The 20781-nt window shown below is 51.5% G+C and overlaps 4 protein-coding genes across 4 annotated transcripts; 1 reads left to right on the top strand and 3 right to left on the bottom strand.

The window, feature by feature from the left end:
• Positions 1 to 68: 68 nt before the first annotated feature.
• B0H65DRAFT_512295 (MoaB/Mog domain-containing protein) lies at positions 69 to 1524 on the top strand (the record flags this gene model as incomplete). Its single annotated transcript, XM_062828561.1, has 6 exons — positions 69 to 263; positions 417 to 461; positions 530 to 624; positions 681 to 991; positions 1078 to 1297; positions 1377 to 1524. 6 exons carry the CDS (start codon positions 69 to 71, stop codon positions 1522 to 1524), a joined length of 1014 nt encoding a protein of 337 aa, XP_062677913.1.
• A 1361-nt stretch (positions 1525 to 2885) lies between these two features.
• B0H65DRAFT_323882 (NC-ras protein) lies at positions 2886 to 4413 on the bottom strand. The gene is made up of 4 exons (XM_062823444.1): positions 4112 to 4413; positions 3887 to 4001; positions 3540 to 3815; positions 2886 to 3478 (listed from the first exon to the last, which is right to left on the bottom strand). Exons 1-4 carry the CDS (start codon positions 4121 to 4123, stop codon positions 3240 to 3242), a joined length of 642 nt encoding a protein of 213 aa, XP_062677912.1. The 5' UTR covers positions 4124 to 4413; the 3' UTR covers positions 2886 to 3239.
• Positions 4414 to 11122: 6709 nt separating this feature from the next.
• On the bottom strand, positions 11123 to 11815 carry B0H65DRAFT_410797 (uncharacterized protein; the record flags this gene model as incomplete). The annotated part of the gene is made up of 1 exon (XM_062823834.1): positions 11123 to 11815. A coding segment is annotated over one exon (693 nt), but the record flags the coding sequence as incomplete, so codon positions are not given.
• Positions 11816 to 15111: 3296 nt separating this feature from the next.
• B0H65DRAFT_323804 (uncharacterized protein) lies at positions 15112 to 18505 on the bottom strand. The gene is made up of 5 exons (XM_062823443.1): positions 18033 to 18505; positions 17885 to 17980; positions 17171 to 17832; positions 16080 to 17112; positions 15112 to 16024 (listed from the first exon to the last, which is right to left on the bottom strand). The coding sequence occupies exons 1-5, from the start codon at positions 18151 to 18153 to the stop codon at positions 15198 to 15200; spliced, it is 2739 nt and encodes a 912-aa protein (XP_062677910.1). The 5' UTR covers positions 18154 to 18505; the 3' UTR covers positions 15112 to 15197.
• Positions 18506 to 20781: the final 2276 nt, after the last annotated feature.

The raw sequence follows: 20781 nt of genomic DNA, 5'->3' as shown, positions 1-20781 counted from the left end.
CATTGGACTGCTCTTTCTTCATCCTCTCTTCAGTTCTTTCAACCTCGAACATCTGTCTTACAACCTTCATGTTCTCTCGTTTATCCCAGGTTGCTCGGCACTTGTCACGGCCAGCGATAACGTCATTTGTTAGCCCGTCGACATCAGCTCCACGCCGGACGTCAACAGGACTATTCAACAGCATCATGGGGTCCACGGCCACGGCAGATGAGCGCAATGCGCGGACTATCCATACGGCAGCTTGTTTGATTATTGGTGACGAGGTGTTGGGCGGAAAGGCAGGTTTATGAAGTTTGTGTATGGACAACGGCCAGAGAGGAGACTAACAGCTGTTTCTTCGTTGTTGTATAGACCAGAGATGTAAGTCGAGAACTCGGAATATCTTGCTATCAAGAGCCAATGCTTACTTACTATAGACCAATTCCAACTATATGGCAAAATGGTGCTTCAACTTGGGCATTGTGAGTTCTAGCCATCCACTCCAGTGTCCTACAAAAATCCAAAGCTCACTGTAGACGCCACATATCAGAACCTCAAGAGGATCGAAGTCATCGCCGACGATGAAGATGAGATCATCGAGGCAGTCCGTCGCATGAGTGATCGCTATGACTTTGTAGTCACCAGGTACTACCCACACCGTTGAGTGTCCAGGACGCATCATTGACCACGTTCAACAACAGCGGAGGCATCGGCCCCACCCACGACGACATCACCTACCAATCGATAGCCAAAGCCTTCGGTCTCCCTCTCAAGCTGAACGAAGAGGCCTTCGAACTCATGAAGAAGATCTCTGTTCCGCGTAAGGGCGAGCCACCGTTCAAGTGGGACGAGCCCTCGCCCGTTCTCACCGCAAAGCTCCGTATGGTGGAGCTACCGACAGACGTCAACAGAGACCCGGCGAAGCAGTTCCTGTTTCCTTGCAAGGAACTTTGGGTGCCGGTGGCGGTGGTGAATGGCAATGTGCACATCTTGCCGGGTGTGCCTAGGTTGTGTATGTTTCCCTTCCCGATCGTCATGGGATATCGAAGCAGTGTCGAGGAAGATTATTGAAAGCGAAAGCTAACGAGTGTTGCACAGTCGAGAAACTCCTAGACGGCCTCAAGCCCTACATCCAGCCGCGCCTAGTCGACCCCGAAGGCAAGGGTATTGCCCGAGTTACCATCTCCACGCCACTCCCTGAGAGCGCTATCGCCGCTTACCTCACCGAGCTGGCAGCGAGAGTTGAGCCCAAGGGCGTCAAGGTTGGAAGCTACCCCAGATGGGGGGAGAAGCATAACACGGTTACCCTTGTTGGAAAGTAAGTCTTTACCTCCTATTTCACCTTCCCCTTGCGCCTCGGACAATGAAGCGCATCAGCTAACCATACCCGTCTACAGAGACAAAGACTTCCTCAACTCCATCGCCCCCGAAGTCTGCCACTACGTCAAAGGCCGGATCGTGACTACCGAAAGCGAGGACGACGTTGACGCTGGTGCGCCCACCGAAACCGCGGACGTAACCACAACGGGGTCCGGGACCAAGTAGCGCAACCATCCCGTAGCCCCCATGACGTCCGCGAATTGTTACTCGTCAGTGCTTGAATCACCTTCTTCCCCTTGCCGCCAGCCGTCGGTGTCCCCTCTATCATCTCCCGAAGGTTATACGTTGCCTGTGTTTGGCGATGCGCCGCCCATTGCTCCATTGACTGATTTGGCTCGTATGGCTAGTTTGGCTCTTCAGCTGATTAAGGACTGAAAGTGAGCTATGGAGCAAGAGTCTATCTAGTCAGACATTTGACAATGGATAATACAATACCTAAAGACCGTGTGTGGTAGTGAATGCTTGAGGGTTACTACTAGCGTAGCACGTGCTGTGTCTGGACGGATGATGATGATGAATTAATGTCGTGCTCGTCGTGCTAGACTAGACTAGACTGTACCTGCCGTGGACGAGCTGCCTACTTATGGTTGACAAGGCCGATCGATGAATGAGACTGGTTTCAACCATTTTTCGTTGACAATGACTGCTTATCTACTTTGACAATTTTCATGTCCACTGACACCGCCGCGGTGGTCATGGTCAGATAATGTGGCAGCCATTGACGGATTTCCATCTAAGAAGACTTCATTCAGCCTTATTGGCCGTATGCAAGGCTGAGGTTCCAGCAGAAGTTACCTACTGACTGCAGTAATAACTTGAAACGTGACTGTGGCCATCAACGGTTCATGTACGTTTACATCAGATACTTCAAACACGCATATCACGACATCATGGCACCCAAGACTTTTCAACCAGAGGAGATGATGTATTCGACGGACAGATAACTAACAACCACCAATCACCAACCACCAACCACTTTTACTATGCATGCTTTTAGACATGGGAGACATAAAAATAACGGGAGGAAACGATCAGATCAGGCAGGAGTGAGCGAAAAGGGGAAAAGGAGAGAAAAAAAAGGTTTAGTAAGAATGAATTACAAATAAACGGTTTTCTTTCGAGAGTTTGCAAAACCAGTATCGATCGGAATCCCCACCATGACATGACATCCATAGCAAGTAGAGTTCTCTCGCGGATAAGCCAGACTCCCAAAATGTGTAAAGTGAAAAAAAAATAGTAAAAAGAAGTATTTGACCACAAAATCCGTGGATCGTGAAACACGGACAGAAAAGTGCCAACAAAAACCCCAGACAGACCAGACCAGACAGGACCAAAACTATACCAAACACCAACCAACCCCTTCGCCAAACCAACCAGACCAAAACCAACCTTCCTTCTTCCCTCGGCGACCTCTTCCAGACGCTGATAGAGAAACCGACCACGCCTCACGAACGCCAAGGGGCAGAATGTAGCAGCGGCGGCGTAATATTAGACCCAGCGGCCGGTTGTTAACTGAGAGCAACTTTTTCAAGTCGTTCAGCTCATCCGAGCAAGTGCCACTGCAACAAATGCCCACAAAAGGCAAAGAATGTGTGTGCCCGGTCCCGGTTCCTAACCCCCTTCTCGCCTGAAATGCCTCCAAACGCTGATATTCCTTCCGCTGGTCCCGTTGTCCTGAGCCCGACTGGTCCCTGTACGTGAGCTAAGGCATGGGCGTGGCCGTCCGATATGGCTTCTGTGTTTTGGTTGTTTGCACATCCATGTCGTCTATAAAGTCCGGATTTTGTGTGCGTGTGTGTATGATCGTCCATCTCTTCATTGCAAACGTGACCCAATTCTTTTAACTCCCCGCTTGCTCTTCCCCTGTTGGTTTCGAGCATTCACATCATTATGCACTTAGCGCAGCAACCTGCTTGGACGTCCTCGTCGCCGACGTCCATCTGCTTAACCGCCCCGTTGTTGTTGGCGAACGAGGTACCGCCGACCTTCTCGCCGAGCTTCTTGTCCTCCTTCCTGATTTCGCGGACGAGATCGTAGAAAGCGTTCTCGACGTTGTGTTGTGTCTTGGCGGAAGTCTCGATGTACTTGGTACCGAACTCGGCGGCGAGAGCTTGTCCCTCTGTTGCAAAATGATATCAGCGTACTGTCCTGACCCTTCCGAGGATGAAGTGAAAACCTACCCTGCTCCGAAACAACGCGCTCTCCCCTCAAATCGTACTTGTTTCCGACAATGATCATGGGGAACGAGTCCCTGTCTTTGACCCTAAGAATCTGTTGCTGGTAGATCCTGATTTCCTCAAAACTTTCCCTCGAGTTGATGGCGAAAACGAGCAGGAAGCCTTCACCGGTGCGCATGTATTGCTCGCGCATGGCAGAGTACTCTTCTTGGCCGGCGGTATCTAGAATGTCGAGAAGGGCGACCTCATTGTCGATGGTGCATTGCTTGCGGTACGAATCTGTTGAGCTCAAAGTTAGTTCAGGGCTCGTTCGGGATAAAGGGTCCCTGTTGGTATTCAGTGGAACGTACCCTCAATTGTAGGATCATATTCGTCAAGGAAGTGACCTTGAATTAGCTGGATGGTAAGGCACGATTTACCGACACCACCGCCGCCGACAACCACCAGCTTGTATTCTCTTGTGAACTGTGAAAAGGAGAAGAGAGCGATGTTAGCCAAATGCCGCAGGCGATTGAACCCAAGAGCGCGTTTCAATTGAGGAGTGCGAAATGGATGACGGCTGCAGAGCGACTCACCTTGTTGGCCATTTTGGCTATTGATTAAAGAAGATGTAAAAAGTAAAAGGTTGGAAAAAGTCGAGATGTCGACACGAGGGGCAAGATGGAATGACCTCCTCAAATGATTAGGTGACTGAGGTCACGGTCGCTCGGCAACGGTGCAGAGAACGTCACTGGGTGATTGATAAGGCCCTCAGGGGGGATCCTGGATGCGAAGGCGGGTAGAATTAAAGGTCGAGGGAGGGGATGGCGATGATTGCTGAGAAGGAGGAAGCGAAGTTCCTTGGAAAGCGTGTTGTCGGGGGAAACGCGCAGTCTTGACGACGGAGATGAGCGAGCGGAAGTTGAGGTGAGTGCCCTTGGAGCCAGTGTTGGACGGTAAGTGGTGGGAAGTGGTAGGGTGGTGGTTGCGGTGAATTGAGCGGCGGGCGCGCAGAGTGCAGTGCAGCAGAGTGCAGCAGCGGTTTGTGGAGATGGGCAAGCAGGAACGACGAGGAAACGAGCCACTGATCAGTGCTGTCCAGGGATTCCCCTAAAACAGAGAGGCTACAAGCTAGCGGTACCTGCTAGGTAGGGGCGCTAGTAGATGTATAGTAAAGGAGGGTCGGGTATCAATCGAGAAAATTCTGACGACAGAGGGAAAAGCCGGGACAGACAAGGCGACGAAAAACCACAAACGGTGCTTTTGGGTTTGTGAAGTGGGAAAAAAGAAAAGGGTCGAAAGAAGGAAAGAATGGAAAAGCCAGATGGAAATGGCGTGAGCTACCGCGGGAATATTGCCTGCTCAAAGAAGTGGGTTTGCTCGCCGCGAAATGGAGAGCTGCAGCCAAAAAGACTTGTCTTCTCACACTGTCTTGGACGACAAGTCGCAAGGGAAATGGCTCCAAGGGGTAGCCAAGACCCGTCGATGCACGGGCGCACAAGTGGTGGGCAGAGTGGACGTCACCCCGAAAAGGAGATGGTCGCTCGTGGTTCGTGCTCGTTTCTGGGGCAGGCAGGGCTGTGGCCTGATTGATTGGCCGAGAAACAAAGCGTTCGAACACTTTTGACCAATGGGATTCCAACTTCTCTTCTCGCAGCGCCAAACCGGGAGGGTACATGTATATCACAGAAGTCACAACGGGGCCGGGGCCTTTATCGGCTCGCCTTGTCCACTTTCTCTATCGTTTCCACTTTGACAGCTCTGGATGACGAAGGGGATCACGGGCAAATCTTTGTCGAATAGATGGCATCGGGATACGACTTCTGCTTCACTCTTGTGTGATGACTTTGCGCGACGAACATCGGTATTTCAGCATCCGACCAATGCCAGCTACGAACCTCGACGATAGCAGGGCACGTAATAATCCGGGCCATGCTTGGGCGTCGACACCATCTCTCCGTCTAGACATTTCCGTCTTAGTCGTCCCACGAGCCCCAGTTCTCGACGGACCATTGCAAATTACCCCTACGACGCTGCAGTCATGTCCTCGTTATAACCGACCGCTTCAGCTCGCGGTTCCCGATTCTCTTCATCCACGTCCCTGGGACCAACTCGGCTCACTCTCGCTATCTCGGTTCCTCCTTTCCTTTTTCCTTGGGGCAAGGCATCCACTCCTCGTGTTTCGAACAAGGCAACAGCAGCATACCGTAACCAGCGCGGCGGTTCAGCCTTGAGCCTTAGCCTCCCAGCCCAGGGGATCTGGACCTGCGTTGGAAGATCACCAACCTCACTCAGATCATGATTCCCAACCAGAACATGATGCGCATATGCACAGCTCTTGACCAAAGACGGCACAACCCCCACTGTGTCTTGTCATCTCAGCCAACGACTATATACCGACTATAAGAAGGTTCATGGAAGGACATGTCCCTTCTGTAACACGCTGTACTATCAACATAGTCTCAGCCAAGAGCTCGAACCACCACAGCCAAGAAATGGCTCTGATCGCTCACTCCACCAACGAATCCACCTTTAATAACCGGCCACTGGAACTCCTGGAGGAGAATGACATCGCGATCACCAGAGATTATCTCGAAACATAAAACACCCGACCGTTATCGTCCACCGCCCTTCGGAACATGGACCTGAAGCCAAGTGTCACAAGACAAAACGTCTTTTGCAACCCGAAAGGCTTCGATGGCTTTCAGAGGCGCAACTCTAACCGGAGTCCAGCCCTTCTACGGACGTAGCACCACCAGCTTCTTAAACAATGCCTCCACCACACCACACGGAAACCCCCACCCCACGGACATTTGTGCTGCATTGCACCTGCGTTAGCGGTGCATGGCGGGGTTCGCAGCAGTGCCAGGTGGTTTCATGCAGCGGATGATGATGCATTGGTGCATCTCGTTCGTCCGTGGTGTCGGAGCATGTGGTAGGAACAGGTCCGTGATTGCTGTTCGCGGAGTTCGTGAGATGGAACGGTTCTCGCTGTGAAAGAAGCTCAGAAGGCCTCGCCTACTGTTCGAGAAAACTACAAAGCAAACACCAAGAAATGCGCCCGAAATCTCACCATCGCCGGTGTCGGAAGACAACGAAAACACCAAAAGATTAGCACTCCACAAAACACCATCATTTTCGCATCACCACCATCCCGGGGGCCCGGGCTCTCCTGATAAGAAAAGCGGCTGAACGGGATTGGACCCCACAAGGTTCAAGACGCGGGAACGGTTCGCGATTCCCACACCGTGGGGACAGGACCGCCAAGTTCACGGTTCGGCAACGCAGCCATGGATGGACCCCTTCTCTCGTTGTGACCATTCTTCTTTTCCATGCCTCCCATGCTTCCCTCCTCCATGGCCCTCCCTGGGACTCCCTGAGCATCAAATCTGCCCAAGTTTTCCGAACAGTTTTCACAATCTGCTCCCAACGCCCGACTAAACAGGGTGGTGAAACACAATCTTGAATTCCGCAAGCTTTCCCTTTCCATTTCCGCTTCCACACAACACGTTTTCGTCAAGGCCAAACAACCCATGCTTCCCACGCTTCTTTCCATGCGTCCGCTCGCTCGTTTCCGGGTCATGGTGCCACGAGCTACTCTCGCGGGGAGCGCCTTTCCGTCCGTTATCTTATTTGAACATGAGAATCTGACATCAAACCAGCACAAACCCAGCAACAAACCCGGCCAAAATGAATCGGAACTGCAAAGACCATGGAGTTACTGGCAGAGCAGGGGAATGAAGAAATTCTAGCGAGATTCTAGAAAGATATGAAATGCCGCCAGGGGCGCCCAAAACCCAAAAGGCTGCAGGTAATTTTAATTAGCCACATGCAGGGTTTGATTGGCGTTTTCCCAGTTCACGGCGTCTTCCGGGAAATGGGAAGTGATGGACCCCGAGCCTCCAAAATCCCTCGAAGATCTTCCAAGATCTCCCAAGCAGAGCTCAGCTGAAGAAATAACCACAAACAACGCAGTTAGGTTGAGGCAAAAAAAAACTGGGAGCAAGGCGAGATGGGGTCCGTAAATCGGGGGTGCTTTATCAGCCACGCATAGCGCGGGCGCATGCGGCGTCTTTCACGACAAGACAGTTGGTCGGAACAAAGAACTGAAATACATACATATTCGACCGGGACATACAAGATGCCAGGAACAGTGGATATTCTCAGCTCATTGCGGGAAGCACAACTTATAGGAAGGTGAGCGCATGGATACCGTGCTTTCCGGGCTGTGTATCGGCGAATGGCTTGAAGACTAGCCGGGGCCCGGGAGAAGAGGTTACATTTCTCCCCGAGCGGATGTCCATTCGGACGGGCTACACATAATCCTAATACCGGTCGGTGCTACCGTTGTATGCCTAGGCATCTATCTATCTCGTCCTCATCGTCAGCAAGGCCTGGGAATGAAGAAATGAGATACCGGCGAATGAGAAACGTACCGCGTGAGCCGCTCCAAGGAAGATGCATTCCTTTTGGATTCGATTTTCCTCTGGAAAGAGCCTCAAGCCTCAAGCCTCAAGCCTCGAGCGTCGGAAACAAACCTCAACGCACGCACAGTATAATATCTTTCCAGGTTCCCTGAACCAGAAACGGCTCCGACCCAGCAGACCAATATACATACCTAGTACCCGGAACACATCCCCAAATGAAGACGGTGCGGGCTGGAATCCGGCGTGAAGGGAAGCAAGGAGGCTCCATCGAGAAGGAAAGTATCCGCTCCGCTCGTTGATAAACGCAGGCACGTGTAGAAAACAATAGGCAAACAAGCTCATAGCACAAAGAAGGATCAAGCTTGAATACTTGTCCCTTTCCATGGTCAAGCATGTCATGAGTGCTCGACAAGTTCGGGGTAGAAGAAGGGATATAACCTGGAGGTGTAAATAAGCGATGGCATCCTATCCTTGTCTTTTGTGCGAGCAATAACAGAGAATGTGTATTACTCTCCGCTATCTGTGATCGGCGCAGAATCTTTTTTTTTTTTTTGACCACAAAGTCCTCTCAACCACAGTGGCATTCGGAAGTCTCGCCGGCCGATACCACCCTCGCCATCAACACAGAGACGAACGAAAAATGGAAGCATCAAAGAAGGATCAAGGAACAGCGAGAAGGGCCAAAGGAAGCGTGGTACGTAAGATTAAGCTACCTACCGACGACTTTGCATCTTCCAAGCAAGGGATCCTTGCTCAAGATCTCAGTTCGCTCTTCCGCTGTCTCGACCTTATGAGTAGGTTACTCCTTCCTCCCCTGCTTTGCTTTGCTCAGTGAGCTCATCCGCTCTGTTGGAGAGTGTTCGTCTCCCATCCGGAGCACTGGAAGTACGAAACGGGACGGAGGGGAGACAGATTGATCATCCACTGATCAGCTTTGTTCAGGTCCCCGATCCGTGTAGTACCTACCTACGCTCCCGGGACTTCCGATTATAATATTGAGTTGGTTGGTGTTTGCTTTTCGTCAAATATCTCGTTAGATTGATCACCATATCTTCGATTTCATGTGTTCCGCTAACGGGCGAACCGCTGAGCGGGCAGCTTTTCCATTCACAACAGCAGCAGCCCTGCGTGCCTCTGGAGCCCATAGTACAGATCCAGCGAGACGGACTCACAAGTGCGAGTGTCCTGACGGCAGTTGCAACTGCTGTTCATGACTTGGGGGCTCATGTCGACATACGGAGGGAAGGTGCATCCCAGCATCACTCCGCTCATCTGTCAACTGGACTTGAACTTCATGTTGGTCGTGACCAGACTGGCACGGCATGAGCGTCCGTCTGGTTGGATACAAGGTACACTGAGTGGAGGTGCGTGATAGCACTGCGGCCTTCTGCCGAGCGAACGGTCCAGGAGGTGGTTTGATATGTTGTTAGTCGGCTGCCGTCTTGACTACCTATCTTTGATCTTACCAGCATGTGTAAACAGCGTCGCATCATCCTCTTCCATGCTCAAGATTTTGCGGCACAACTCCATCAGTGATAAATACCTGACGCGAAAGTATTAACCTAGTGTCTGGACTGTGACGGCCTACGGGTCTACCGTAACTTCTTTTTGGGAGCAGAAAGGGCAGTAGTAGGTGTCTGAAGGCGGAAGGAATGACTGAGTGTCAGTTATCCGCTCATCACCACCTTCCCTGAGGCTCGTACCGGCAAATGTAGATCAATGACACCATGCAATCCAGCAACACATCACCATCGGTTCTCTTCGTAATCTTTGGAGGTAAAAGACATCATTTGATCTGGTGCTATTGGAGCGAATCGATATGTCATTGAACAATACCACCACGCACGGCCACGAGTAATTCAACCTTCTGGTAAGCTTGAGTACCTATACTTGACCGCGCTGGTCTCAACGGCTAAAATACATGTAGGGCACCTCTGGGTAACTGCCTCTTAACCTTGTCATAACTCGTAAATCATAAATCGTAAACCATAATGCGTGAGCCTTAACGTCTAAACAATGCTGCGCTCTTGAGGGGAAGAAGTACCCAAAACAACAATCTTGAAAATCCAATGCCAGTCATACCCAAGCAGATGCGAACCCGATGATGTCAACCCGATGATGCGAACCCGATGATGCCAACCCGATGATGCGAACAAAACCCAGTGGAAATTCCAACCCAATGAAAATGCTAATCCAGTGCAGATGCTAACACAATCCACCCTTTCCTCAGCCCTGCAACGCCCAAGTCCATATCTGGCCGATGTGAAAAGGAGATGACAGAAAAAGGGCTGTGATTCTGTAGTTGTCACACGGAAGAGGAGGAACGGAAACCAGCGAGGGTAGCCTAAATACCCCGGAAGGGAGTGCCGGTATTTGAGGAGCCCAGTGAAGGGCAGCCCGGGGCATGGACTCCCAACGATATCGTTTTCACCCTTCTACTTCCTCCTCCTCTTCTTTCGCTGGCCTCTCCCCTTCTTGACCTTTATTGCCCTCAACCTCAGACAGCATGCGCCGCTTCGGGGCCGCTCGGGGTATCGGCGGCTGCACATGGGAAATGGGGACTTGACCGCCCCCTTGTAGTTGCCCCTGGAGGCCAGTCATGATACGTTCCAGTTGCCTCCACGCCTGCTGCTCCATTTGAGACATCGGTTGGTTACAAGGGGTCGATGCAGATGGCGAGGGGGAGAAGGTCCATCCAGGTTCCTCGATAGGTACCTGCCCAGGAAAGAGGTAGGAAGTTGGAGGTCCCTGTAGATAGGGATTCGGCTGAAAAGGACATGGAATTGAAGAGGGTGATGTCATCCAGCTTTGAGGAAGCCCAAAGTCTTGACCTCCCCCCAAGTCCAACAATTTGCAGGTAGAAGGAGGCGAAGGTTCGGGCGTGGCATACATCCCACTTTGTATGTCCAGCAATGGGCACCCTCCGCGCAGACTTTCCACCTGCAGCTCCGGGGTGTAAGACAGTAACGGCTGGTATGGTTTGTACAACGGCTCGGAAAAGGGGGAAAGGAGTGGCTGGTAAGATTCTCCAGAGGGGTGATCGAGCTCATAATTCAAGCCGATCGTGTAATCCGGGCCAAAGTCAAGTTGAGGCTGCCCGGCGTACTGCTGTAGCTGGCCCCAACCGGAGAGTGCCGACTGACCCTCAGGAAGAGGGTGAATCGATGGCCCCATCTCTAGCGGCTGGTGATCAAACCGCGGCAACGATTGTTTCTGACTCTTCCGCGGGACGTGAGCGATCCCTTCCCAGTGCCGCAAGCCCCTGTTGAGAATATAGGGACAGAGGATGGGGAGTCCCGACGGGGTCGGCCCGGAAAACTCTATTTGGGGGCGTAGAGGCTGCAGTTCCGGGTTTTTGGCGTCCATCTTAACGGGGGCAACAAGGCCCAGGTCCACTCCTCCCCAGTGGTTTCTGAGCAGGCCCTCGAAACCCATCGCCCACGCTTTGAAGATGAGCCTCAGTACATCCCCAGAGAAGTTGTTGGTGGGGATTTCGAGGTCCGGGAGGCCCATTTCCTGATACTGTTGTTTGAGATGCGGGATGACATAAACCTGGAACGCTTTCCAAAGCCCGGGAATTGTGGGCACAGGCAGGAGGCGCATCTGGGGGTTCTGTCTCGCAATATCCAACATGCTATTTTTAATAGCATAGAGGCCGCACAGGTTGTTTCCCCCCGAGTCAGTCTCCGTGGAGTAAAACTCGCCGTTGGGGAAGTCGGCAAGGAAACTTTCAGCGGCTGCTTTGGTCGCCGTGCTCAGTTGGAGATCTTTAAGGGTAAAATGCTTTTTGAGACGTAGCTTCTGGCCCGCCCCAAAACCACTCGCACCCGACTCCGAGACGTCAACGTGCTTTCCGCCGGTAAAGTAAGACATGGTAGTGGTTCGATGGTAGTGTAACTCGTAGAAATGGGTTCAGGGCGGGAGAAGGAGCGAATGGAGGATCCGAGTCAAGGTTGGAGGCAATTGAATAGATGTTCGACTTGGATTTGCGGGTTATCGGAAGTTGGAGATGTTGTCGGCCAGTTGGCAGTGGCGAGATAATGGGTGTGTAACTTTTGAGGAAGGCCGAGAGGAGGTGGCTGGTTTTAAACTAAAGCAGCGGAGGGGCTGGCTGGTCTTTATGTTGAACGAGGCAAAGATGGGATGGACAAGCACATGAGAGCAGGAGAAGAATAAATGAACCAGCGAGAAGCCGGACATATATAGACTTGGGAGACAGCAAGATATGAAATAAACCAAGTTGCCATGACGACGCTCCTGCACGTACTTCATGCCCGTAGCAATAAAAATTCAAGCGAAGGGTGGCGGAATGGGGCTCCCCTCCGATATACACATATGGCGGGCATATATGCCTCCGAAACATGCGGACAGCTCGTGTAATCTTCGGAGACACAACAAGGAGCTCTCAACCAAGAAGCATACAGAAACTGTAGAGAGGGTCGTGCCCTACATTGACAATCCCATCCACCACCATTCTACCCATCACCGCGGTCCAGGACACTGACAATACCATGCCACCAGCGCTCTCCTCTGTCGATTTTAGCCCTTCAGACCAGTCTGTTCGTTTTTTTCTAAATAATCATCAGCAGTATAGCCATTTACGTACGCCTATATCGCAGAAACTCTGAGATATATGTTAAAAGCCAACTATCAGTTGTGGAAGACCGCCAGAGGATGGAAATGTGCTTGAAAACTCGAGACAACAAGAAGGGTTCTGTCAGAAAAAGGTGCAGCGCGTCAGGAGTTGGAATAAACTCCGTGCATCTGTGCAACTCGGCTGTATGTAGCCTTTTTGACTTACACTGCCTTTGCAACAAGTTTGGGGAACTTGACGAATGCGGCCCTTGGTGGTCAGTCGGGCGATAGGTATGAAGGTACCGTAGAAACTCGGTCAATTGGCAAAAAGCTATCCCTCTTTGAGCGCCCGACAGTAAGCACAGGAAGCAGTATACGTCTGTACGTATGCCCGGCCTGTTAATGAAAGCTCTACAATATTGCCCACGACTATCTTGCTTGCGTTTCAATGCACAGGCTCGGACTTGAGCATTACAGATCTGCCAGCACCCTGTCTGATATCCAGGTTTTTCAGCCATTAGCTTTTTGCCAATTGACCGAGTTTCTACGGTATGTACATGCGATGCAGTATCGAGAGTCGGTGTGGTCCGTGCTAGAACATCTTCCAGTCAGTCGGCGGGTCACCAAAAGGGGAAACCCCGGAAAGCCAAGGTGTGACCTAGATGGCCCTCTAACAACTTTCACCGCTTTTGTGTTCACTTTCAGGCGGGGATTGCACCAGTCGGTGTTAGCGGAGAAACAGGCAAAATCCCACAAACAGCACTGTCGGGGCACAATGTGGGAACGACCAAAGTGCAGCTACGAAGACCGTCACCTTACCGGCTCGACCCACGTCATTTTTCGGTTTCTTTTTTCCTTTCTTTTATTTTTCTTGGTCTTTTTACTTCCTCTTCAGGTTGATACGTTTCACCACCAACACGTGCTGCATAATTACCACAACCTGGAAAAGGTGCGTCACTGACTCTCCCGCCAGGCGTCTCATAAAGCCATCAGCCCCGGCTGCAATTATTACATGCGCCGGGAAGGAGTAAGAAAGAAGTGAAGTCTGAAGGCATGTACATCTACCTGTGATTAATCCGTGATTTCCAAACCAGTTTATCCCGTAACCTGATCATTTTGTTCTTTTGTTCCGCCGGTTCACACATGCCTCTTGTCTTTCCTCGGACCGCTTCCAACAAGATCGTTGCACCCGAATCAGTGATCTACGCAAAAAAAAAAAAAAAAAAAAAAAAAACTATCAAAAATAACCAGATTTACTTCTCCTGTTGACACTTGATATCAAATTCAATCAGACACTTGTTCGTTCGCTAGGTTACTATCACCACTTCTCCTCGACACCCGCTCTTCCAAGCTGAACCGCGGAGCGTAGGTAGCAGATACAAATAAACTTGCATGTTCAAGTAGGTAGAGGTGCCTTGCAGGAAATAAGCAACCACTTAAGCGGACATAGGCTCTACAGACTGCATCGCAGTAACCGGACAGTTGTTTCCCGGAACCAACAGAAAGCGTTGCCACAATGATCGGAAACATTATGTATGTGCGTCTAATTCCTCACCATCTGGCCTTCCATTTCTAGATATGTGCATCTATGCAAGCACTCCCGCCACTCCGGGTCCGTCATTTGGCTGCGACTCTAGGCGGTTCAACATCTTGCAGCTTGTGCATCTTTTTTGTTCAAAGGGCGTGTGGTCAAAGTTCGTGATAACACATAACACACGCCGCGGCATGAGATACTAAATGCTCGCTCTTTCCAGAAACTTGCACTTTTCCTGATTCCTTCCAACCTTCAAGGGTCTTGAAGCATTTTTTCTCCCACAGAAAAAAAAAACACAAATGCACATTTTGTGGGGATAGTTGGCAGGTCCAGGTTTGGTTATGGTACCGGACACTCTGGCCCGAGTCAAGCAGCTGGGGCAGGCGCGAAGCAGACTTCGGGGAGGGGCCAAAACTCACCTCGGACACTCATCATTTTGGGCACCCAACCATACTTTTGTGACCGTCCGGATTATGACAACAGAATTTAAAATGCATGCAATCCACTATAATGGTCTTGTTTTTTATTCCTGTACACCTTTTTTGTTGGTAAACCAAGGGTGAAAAGATAACCCCGCCCTTCTCAGGCCCGGGCGCGCATACATCACCCGTTACGGTGGGCTTCTGTAGTCCGGGTGGCACGGCCCTGAATTTCAGTACCCTGGCAGACCATTGCAGTGGACTTTTGTAGCGGCGTTTCAGCGGCTTTCAGGTCCCTATGGCCAACCACCCGTCGCCACGACCAATTTGGTTCTCTGCCCAAGGTCAGTCGGACTTGGATTCCATGACAATGGGCTGACTGATGAACCTAAAACTGGCCGGACCGAGAGGATCTAGTTCACTAGAATATGCTCATGATATTCAGTGCATCAATGCTGCAAAACAAATGATAGCAAAGTTCATTAGTCACAAGGTATGTACCAGCTCAGTCCGAGCATCGAATCCCATCACCGACATGGACATTGAACATGACTAGGCCGGAAACCAATGACTGGAACCCACCAGACACCAGACGAAAGGAAAAAGACGACACCCAGCACACACCCATGGCCGGTCCCATGGATCGCATCTCATCTAACCCGTCAATTTCCCATTCCAAAACAAGCCTTCCCACACCTTCCTCCACCATCACATATCCGGAGCCTAATTACCTCCCATCACCCGGACCAGTCCCATTCATATCCTCCCTACTCTCCGTAAACATGCTCCGTCTCGGACTACTCGTCGCCCCAGCACCTCCAGCGGCCCCCGGGCCAAGCCCCGCCGTCGGCGGTGGCTGTGGCCTAAAGCTCAAATAATCCTCGCTTCCCTCCGCCAACCCTGACGTAGGCGGTGAAACCGGCTGCGGCGATCCCAGCGGCAGCGTACCGCCCATAGCGGATGTTGCGGACTGGGGGATAGGGATGTGGTCGGGCGCCTGCAGTCCTCCCTGGTGGTTGATGACATGTTCCTCCGGGACGGAGGTGGGGGAAGGGCCGTTGCTGAAGCGGTGGTTGCTGTTGACGTTGGACGGGTGCTGTCCGTTGTTGTTGTAGGTTTGTCCCGAGGTCATGGAGCTCACGGTTGCGTCGCTGATCTGTCGGAGGTGTGCCTTATCACGCTCGCTGACATTAGAGACGTCCGAGAGGGCAAAGCCGCGGGTGGCTGTGGTGGTTGGCGAGACCATGGGCGAGGGAATGTCTCTGTTAGAGGACGGGGCCCCGGATGGAACGCTGCCCATCAGTTTTGAGTCGGGACGGAAGTTGGTTGGGGCACCATCGACGCCCTGCATGTGCGGGGGGAGAGAAGAGGCGACACCCGTGGATCGTGAAAAGTTGCTTGCGTGATCGATCTGATGTGTTCCGCCAGTGTAGTATGAAGGATTGCTCAGCGAGCCATTACCGGCACCATTATTTCTACCGAAGCTCGAATGGCGGTTTAGGACATCAATGTGGCTTAAGCCAGTGTCGTGGAGCTCGGCACGAGGCGAGGTATCTGTGTAAACAGGAGTAAGCAGGCATGTTTGATGGTCATGGGGGATTATTCTTACCCATCAACTCTACCGGAGCCGGCGGCGGCGTGATTTGTGTGTCCATAGCTTCGGCAATCGAAGGCGGCGGCATAGCTGATCCTGTGCTATCGATATCTCGCATAGGGCTAGGGCTGTTAGGAACAGTGCTGATTTCATCCGAGGTCGTGACGGTAGGAGCCTTCTCGGTGGCGTGTTGCTGTTGACCGCGCATCCATGACATGATTCGGTAGCCGTTGGTGTCTTCGGTCTCGGCTACACTAGTGCCAGCCTTCAATAGCCTTCGTCGTCTCCAAAGGAGGATTAAGACAGCAATTATAGTCAGGAACATCAGTCCAAGCACAACCCCTAGCACAGGAGGAAGCCATGATGGTACGCCGCCTCCCTTTTTCTTGTCATTCTTATCGGACGGAGGCGCCCCTGGGTTTGTGTTGTTAACTGGCGCCTCAGATGCGTAGGGGTAATACGTCGCGATCTTGGTCAGATACTTGGTCTCAAAGACCTTTCCAAGGTCTGCTGTGGCCCAGCCACCGCTCGGCGCGCGTGCCGTTGCACCACCTATAGCGGAACCTCCGATCTTCTTCTGGACGGATTCGGGGACACCGTAAGTTATGGAATACTTGGCCGGGTCGTAGCTGGTTAACCATGTCCCGGTTGTCAGGTTCAAGACACGAATGAATTGATCTAGACATTGCGGAGGTCCAGATTGGGGGTAACTTCTGTAACCGCCAATGACCAACATCTGATCTGGGTAAGGCATGAAGCATTTGTGTCCAGCCCGACCCCTGTCGGCCGTGCCAGATGCCACTTTTGTCCAGGTGAAGGATGGCAATGAGAGAACCCAAACGTCGTCGCTGAAGTCCTCAAACGGCGTTAATCCCGGCTGGCCGCCGTAGTAGTAGATATTGAAACTTGAGAAGTCTTGAGCAGGCGATACAACGGCACAACCTCGACCGAGCTGACCAGGACCACCGACGGTGGGCTGTCTGTACCATTCTCCAGCGGCGACGTCGTAGATATCAATCGTAGACATAAACTCCGGGCTTTCCGCCTTCTGTTTTTGGATAGTCAGCACTGAAGGGTAGACAACTGAATGGAGAAGAAAGACTGACGCTTGCTGTATCATTTCCCGAGAACTTGGTAGAGTTGGCCCACTGAGGAAAAACAAGACCTCCAAGGGCAACCAGGATACCTTTGCTACCGACTGGGACCCAGACCAGTTCAGCGCCCGCTCGACCAGGGATTTTGGAAGGGAGTGTATCGTTCTTCCAAGTCTCCTCTAGTTGTTCCGTCATGTCCAAAGTTATCAACGTTTTGGCTACTTCGGTAGCTTGGTCGTCATCGCCAGATGAGACTCCAAGAACAGGGCCTCTCGATGGAGACTGCATTCCGGAGAAGTACCAAGCTTTGTTCTCAGAAGGGGCGCTTGCAGCGGCGCCGTATGCGATATAGCGACTGACATTTTTCAAGCTGGCCTTCACAAAGCCGGTGGTGAACTCCCCCTTCTCCAGCCCATATTGATACTTTCTGTAACCCAGTACTTGGTTTCCCGGAGGCTCTGTGTCGAATGCGTCGCTTTTCAAGTACAACCCTCCGTAAGCGAACCATTGGGCATCATTCGCTAATAAGGCTCCGTCGTAGTAGTTTGGATCGATGTTGTTTACGCCACCGTCGGCGGGTGCCTTCGATATGATCGTAAACTTGTCTGTGATGTTATCCTTTTCACTGAATGGAGTACCAAGATTTAACGTGAAGATACGTCCATAAGGATTTTCTGAGATATTGTTAGTATTTGTATACTTTCATGGGCCTTGGAATTATCTTGCCATCGTCTTCTATGGCGCCGGGTGACCCATCAGCTAACCCGGGAATCCACCACGACCTCCCGCCATCTAGATAGATAGTGTCTCGAATGATAGCGGCTAGATGATGATTAGTGACGACTTTTGGAAAGTGATAGTCAGGAAGACTAACCTCTCAGTTCTTCCCAGTAACAAAGCGTGGTGTTAACCTGCTCCTTATCCCAGAATGATTGAGCCTGGACAGACACGAGGTAAGGGGCGACGGCCAATACGGCCAGGTTTTTCAAGACCATGTTGATTTCAATGAAAATAATCAAGCAAGGTTGAAAGCAGCGCACTGATTCGGAAAGGCACCAGAACGCGACGAGACGGTAATGGGCGTCACCAAGAAGCCATCTGGGTGAGGCACCAGTTCAGAATATCGCACGTGGACGCAATAGTGTTCTATCGATCGGATTAGCGCAATGGAAAATAGCCCATGTCCACCACGTAACTCAAGACAGAGAAGAAAGTGCCAAAGGAAACCGTACGTCGATAAAAGCTGTCTTGACATGCCCAATATCGGATACCGCCATATAAAAGTAACAAGTGAGCTTACCAGAACCTAGATCCCAAACCCCGCACAACGGCAACCAATTGAGTGGTACTCGAAAGCTGTGGCAAAACCGAAGAGCAGCCACGAGTTAACAGGCCACCGAATGATGAGGGTGTGTTAGATTGAGAAAGATGGATTTCTGCCACAAATGTCTAGTGGGTGAGTCTAGAGCGAGGAATGACTCTGGGAGCACGTCGAAGGGTGTCGGTACAGCCGTGACGATGACAAAAGAGATGGATATTTGCAGAGGCACAAGGTAAGTAACGGCCAGTGTTGCTCACTGTTTGCTCCTGATGCTCCTCGCAACCTGCCAGTCAGCGACCTCGAGAAGAGTTGTGGCGAGGTAAAGGTTGGGTGGTGCTGAGTTTTGCACGAAATCTAGCACCCTAGCACGCCTTGTGCAATGAGGAGCCTCTTATTGGTAGGGGGCCGAGGAGCGAGTGCTAGTCTTGGAAGGTCTGTAAGACAGGCCCAGGCAAAGTCTGGGTGTAAGTCAAGGTTCCAACAGATGGTGCCACCCCAACCAGCAAGCCACCCATGTTTATTCTCACCAGGAAAAGGGAGGGTGGGCGGTTCCCGTCTTCTTTTAAGACCCTTTTAAGGATGGCCTCAGCCTTGTCACCGGCGATTGACGAGAGTGTAGGGTTGCTGGGGTGGATCAGGATCAGGTCTGCATACCCGGACGCGCACTGCGAAGTCAATAGGCGAAAACGGTAGTCACAGAGTGCAGATTTGGTCCTCACAGAGTGCAACCACAGGCCAAAGTCTCCAACTCAGAATAGGGTCATTTTAACCAAAACGACCGTTAAAGTTTCGCTTCCTTTTCGATGCCTATGCTCAAAGTTTCCTTCGACGCTTTTTGCCTTCACATTTGGAGTGCGATTGAATGAAGCGGGTTCAAAGTGTCCGCGCCCATGTCAATGTCGAAAAAAGGTGGTTTTGACCCCTTGTCAGGTAATAGCATGGAATGGTAGGCATCAGCATCGGGCACCATAATAGCCCTAGGAGCAACTAGAGGAGACCCTAACGAAGACAGAGGATCCGCTAAGGCACCGCCAAGCATTCTCATTGCAATGGTAGGTGGAGGAACTGGCTTCTGTTCGTTGTCCGTCCCATCTTTGAGAGTTGAAGCAGCCAACGGATACGAGAACATCGCAACATGTTTTTTTTTTTTTTTTTTTGTTGGAGTTGTTGGAGTTTCTCTTTGTCTTGTCCATTGCATACTGTCCCAGTAAAATGGGGGCAAGAATGACGATCTGTCCAACATCAGATGCATAACGAGCGTTGGTGGCCGTGACAAGTGACCGTATTCCCACTTGGCGCAACATCGAGTTCTGCCGTGGACCGGACGGAATAGATGATACCACCGGGAGGGAGGCAATCCCTAGAATGTACTCACCTACGTAGTGGCGTACCTGCTGAGAGAGCAAACAAACATAGTGACCCGGCAATACGGTCGAGGCGATCCGGATTCCAGAACCATGAGACAGGATGGCGGGAGTGGCCACAAGGTTTGCTTCCATCGGTTGGACAGATGCGCGAGAACAAAGTGAGCTATTGGCAGCATCTCTGCATTTGGTGCATCGTCTCTCTGTCGCCATCACCATCCATCGTCTCATGGTGTTTGGGGGATTGGACTGGACCTGGCATCACATCGCTGCCGATCACGATAGCCGTGTGAATGGTCTAGAGTGCCGAAACGAGATGGAATCATGATTAGCCGCCATCGAGATTTCATGATGATGGAGGTTGCACTTGTTGATGCATCGCTCCGAAAGACGAGACCGGGAAAGTGTGAATACGATACGGGAGGAAGGAACCTTTGTGGTGGGAGTTCGTTGCTGCCAATTTCCATCTGCAGGAGTGTGCAGCAAATACGACGGCACCTTCCCATAACAGGCATCTACCGCTCACCACAATCGACCGCAAAGTGGAATGTGGTCGTGGAAAGAGTGATCCCGTGGTGATCGGTACCTGCTTGCACTTGCTGATGTGAGATTGTGGAAGAGTCTTGAAAGGTAGCGAGGCAGCCACACCGCGCAGCCTTCTCTCCCTTCATCCCGCCTTTTCCCATCATGAGGTCCACCAAAACGAAGACTTCCTTTGTGTGTAGTGGCGGAAATTGGAGCCTCAATTCCATCGTCACCGGTCAAACATTCTCTTCATCTTAGCATTCAAGGGAGGACTCGCAACCGCAAGCCTGCAATTCCCCTGCCAAGAGGAGACGAAGAAGCGACTGATAGCGAATAACCTGGAGGGCATTGTTGGACGCGGCGGTTTTTTTTTAAGGGCGATTTTAGGTCTTACGCAGCCCACGACTGCGATT

The sequence above is a fragment of the Neurospora tetraspora genome (assembly GCF_033439725.1).
Source record: "Neurospora tetraspora strain CBS 560.94 chromosome Unknown B0H65scaffold_8, whole genome shotgun sequence".
Lineage (NCBI taxonomy): Eukaryota > Fungi > Ascomycota > Sordariomycetes > Sordariales > Sordariaceae > Neurospora > Neurospora tetraspora.
The sequence above is the reverse complement of the archived record's forward strand: the minus strand, read 5'-3'. Positions and strand labels throughout refer to the sequence as shown.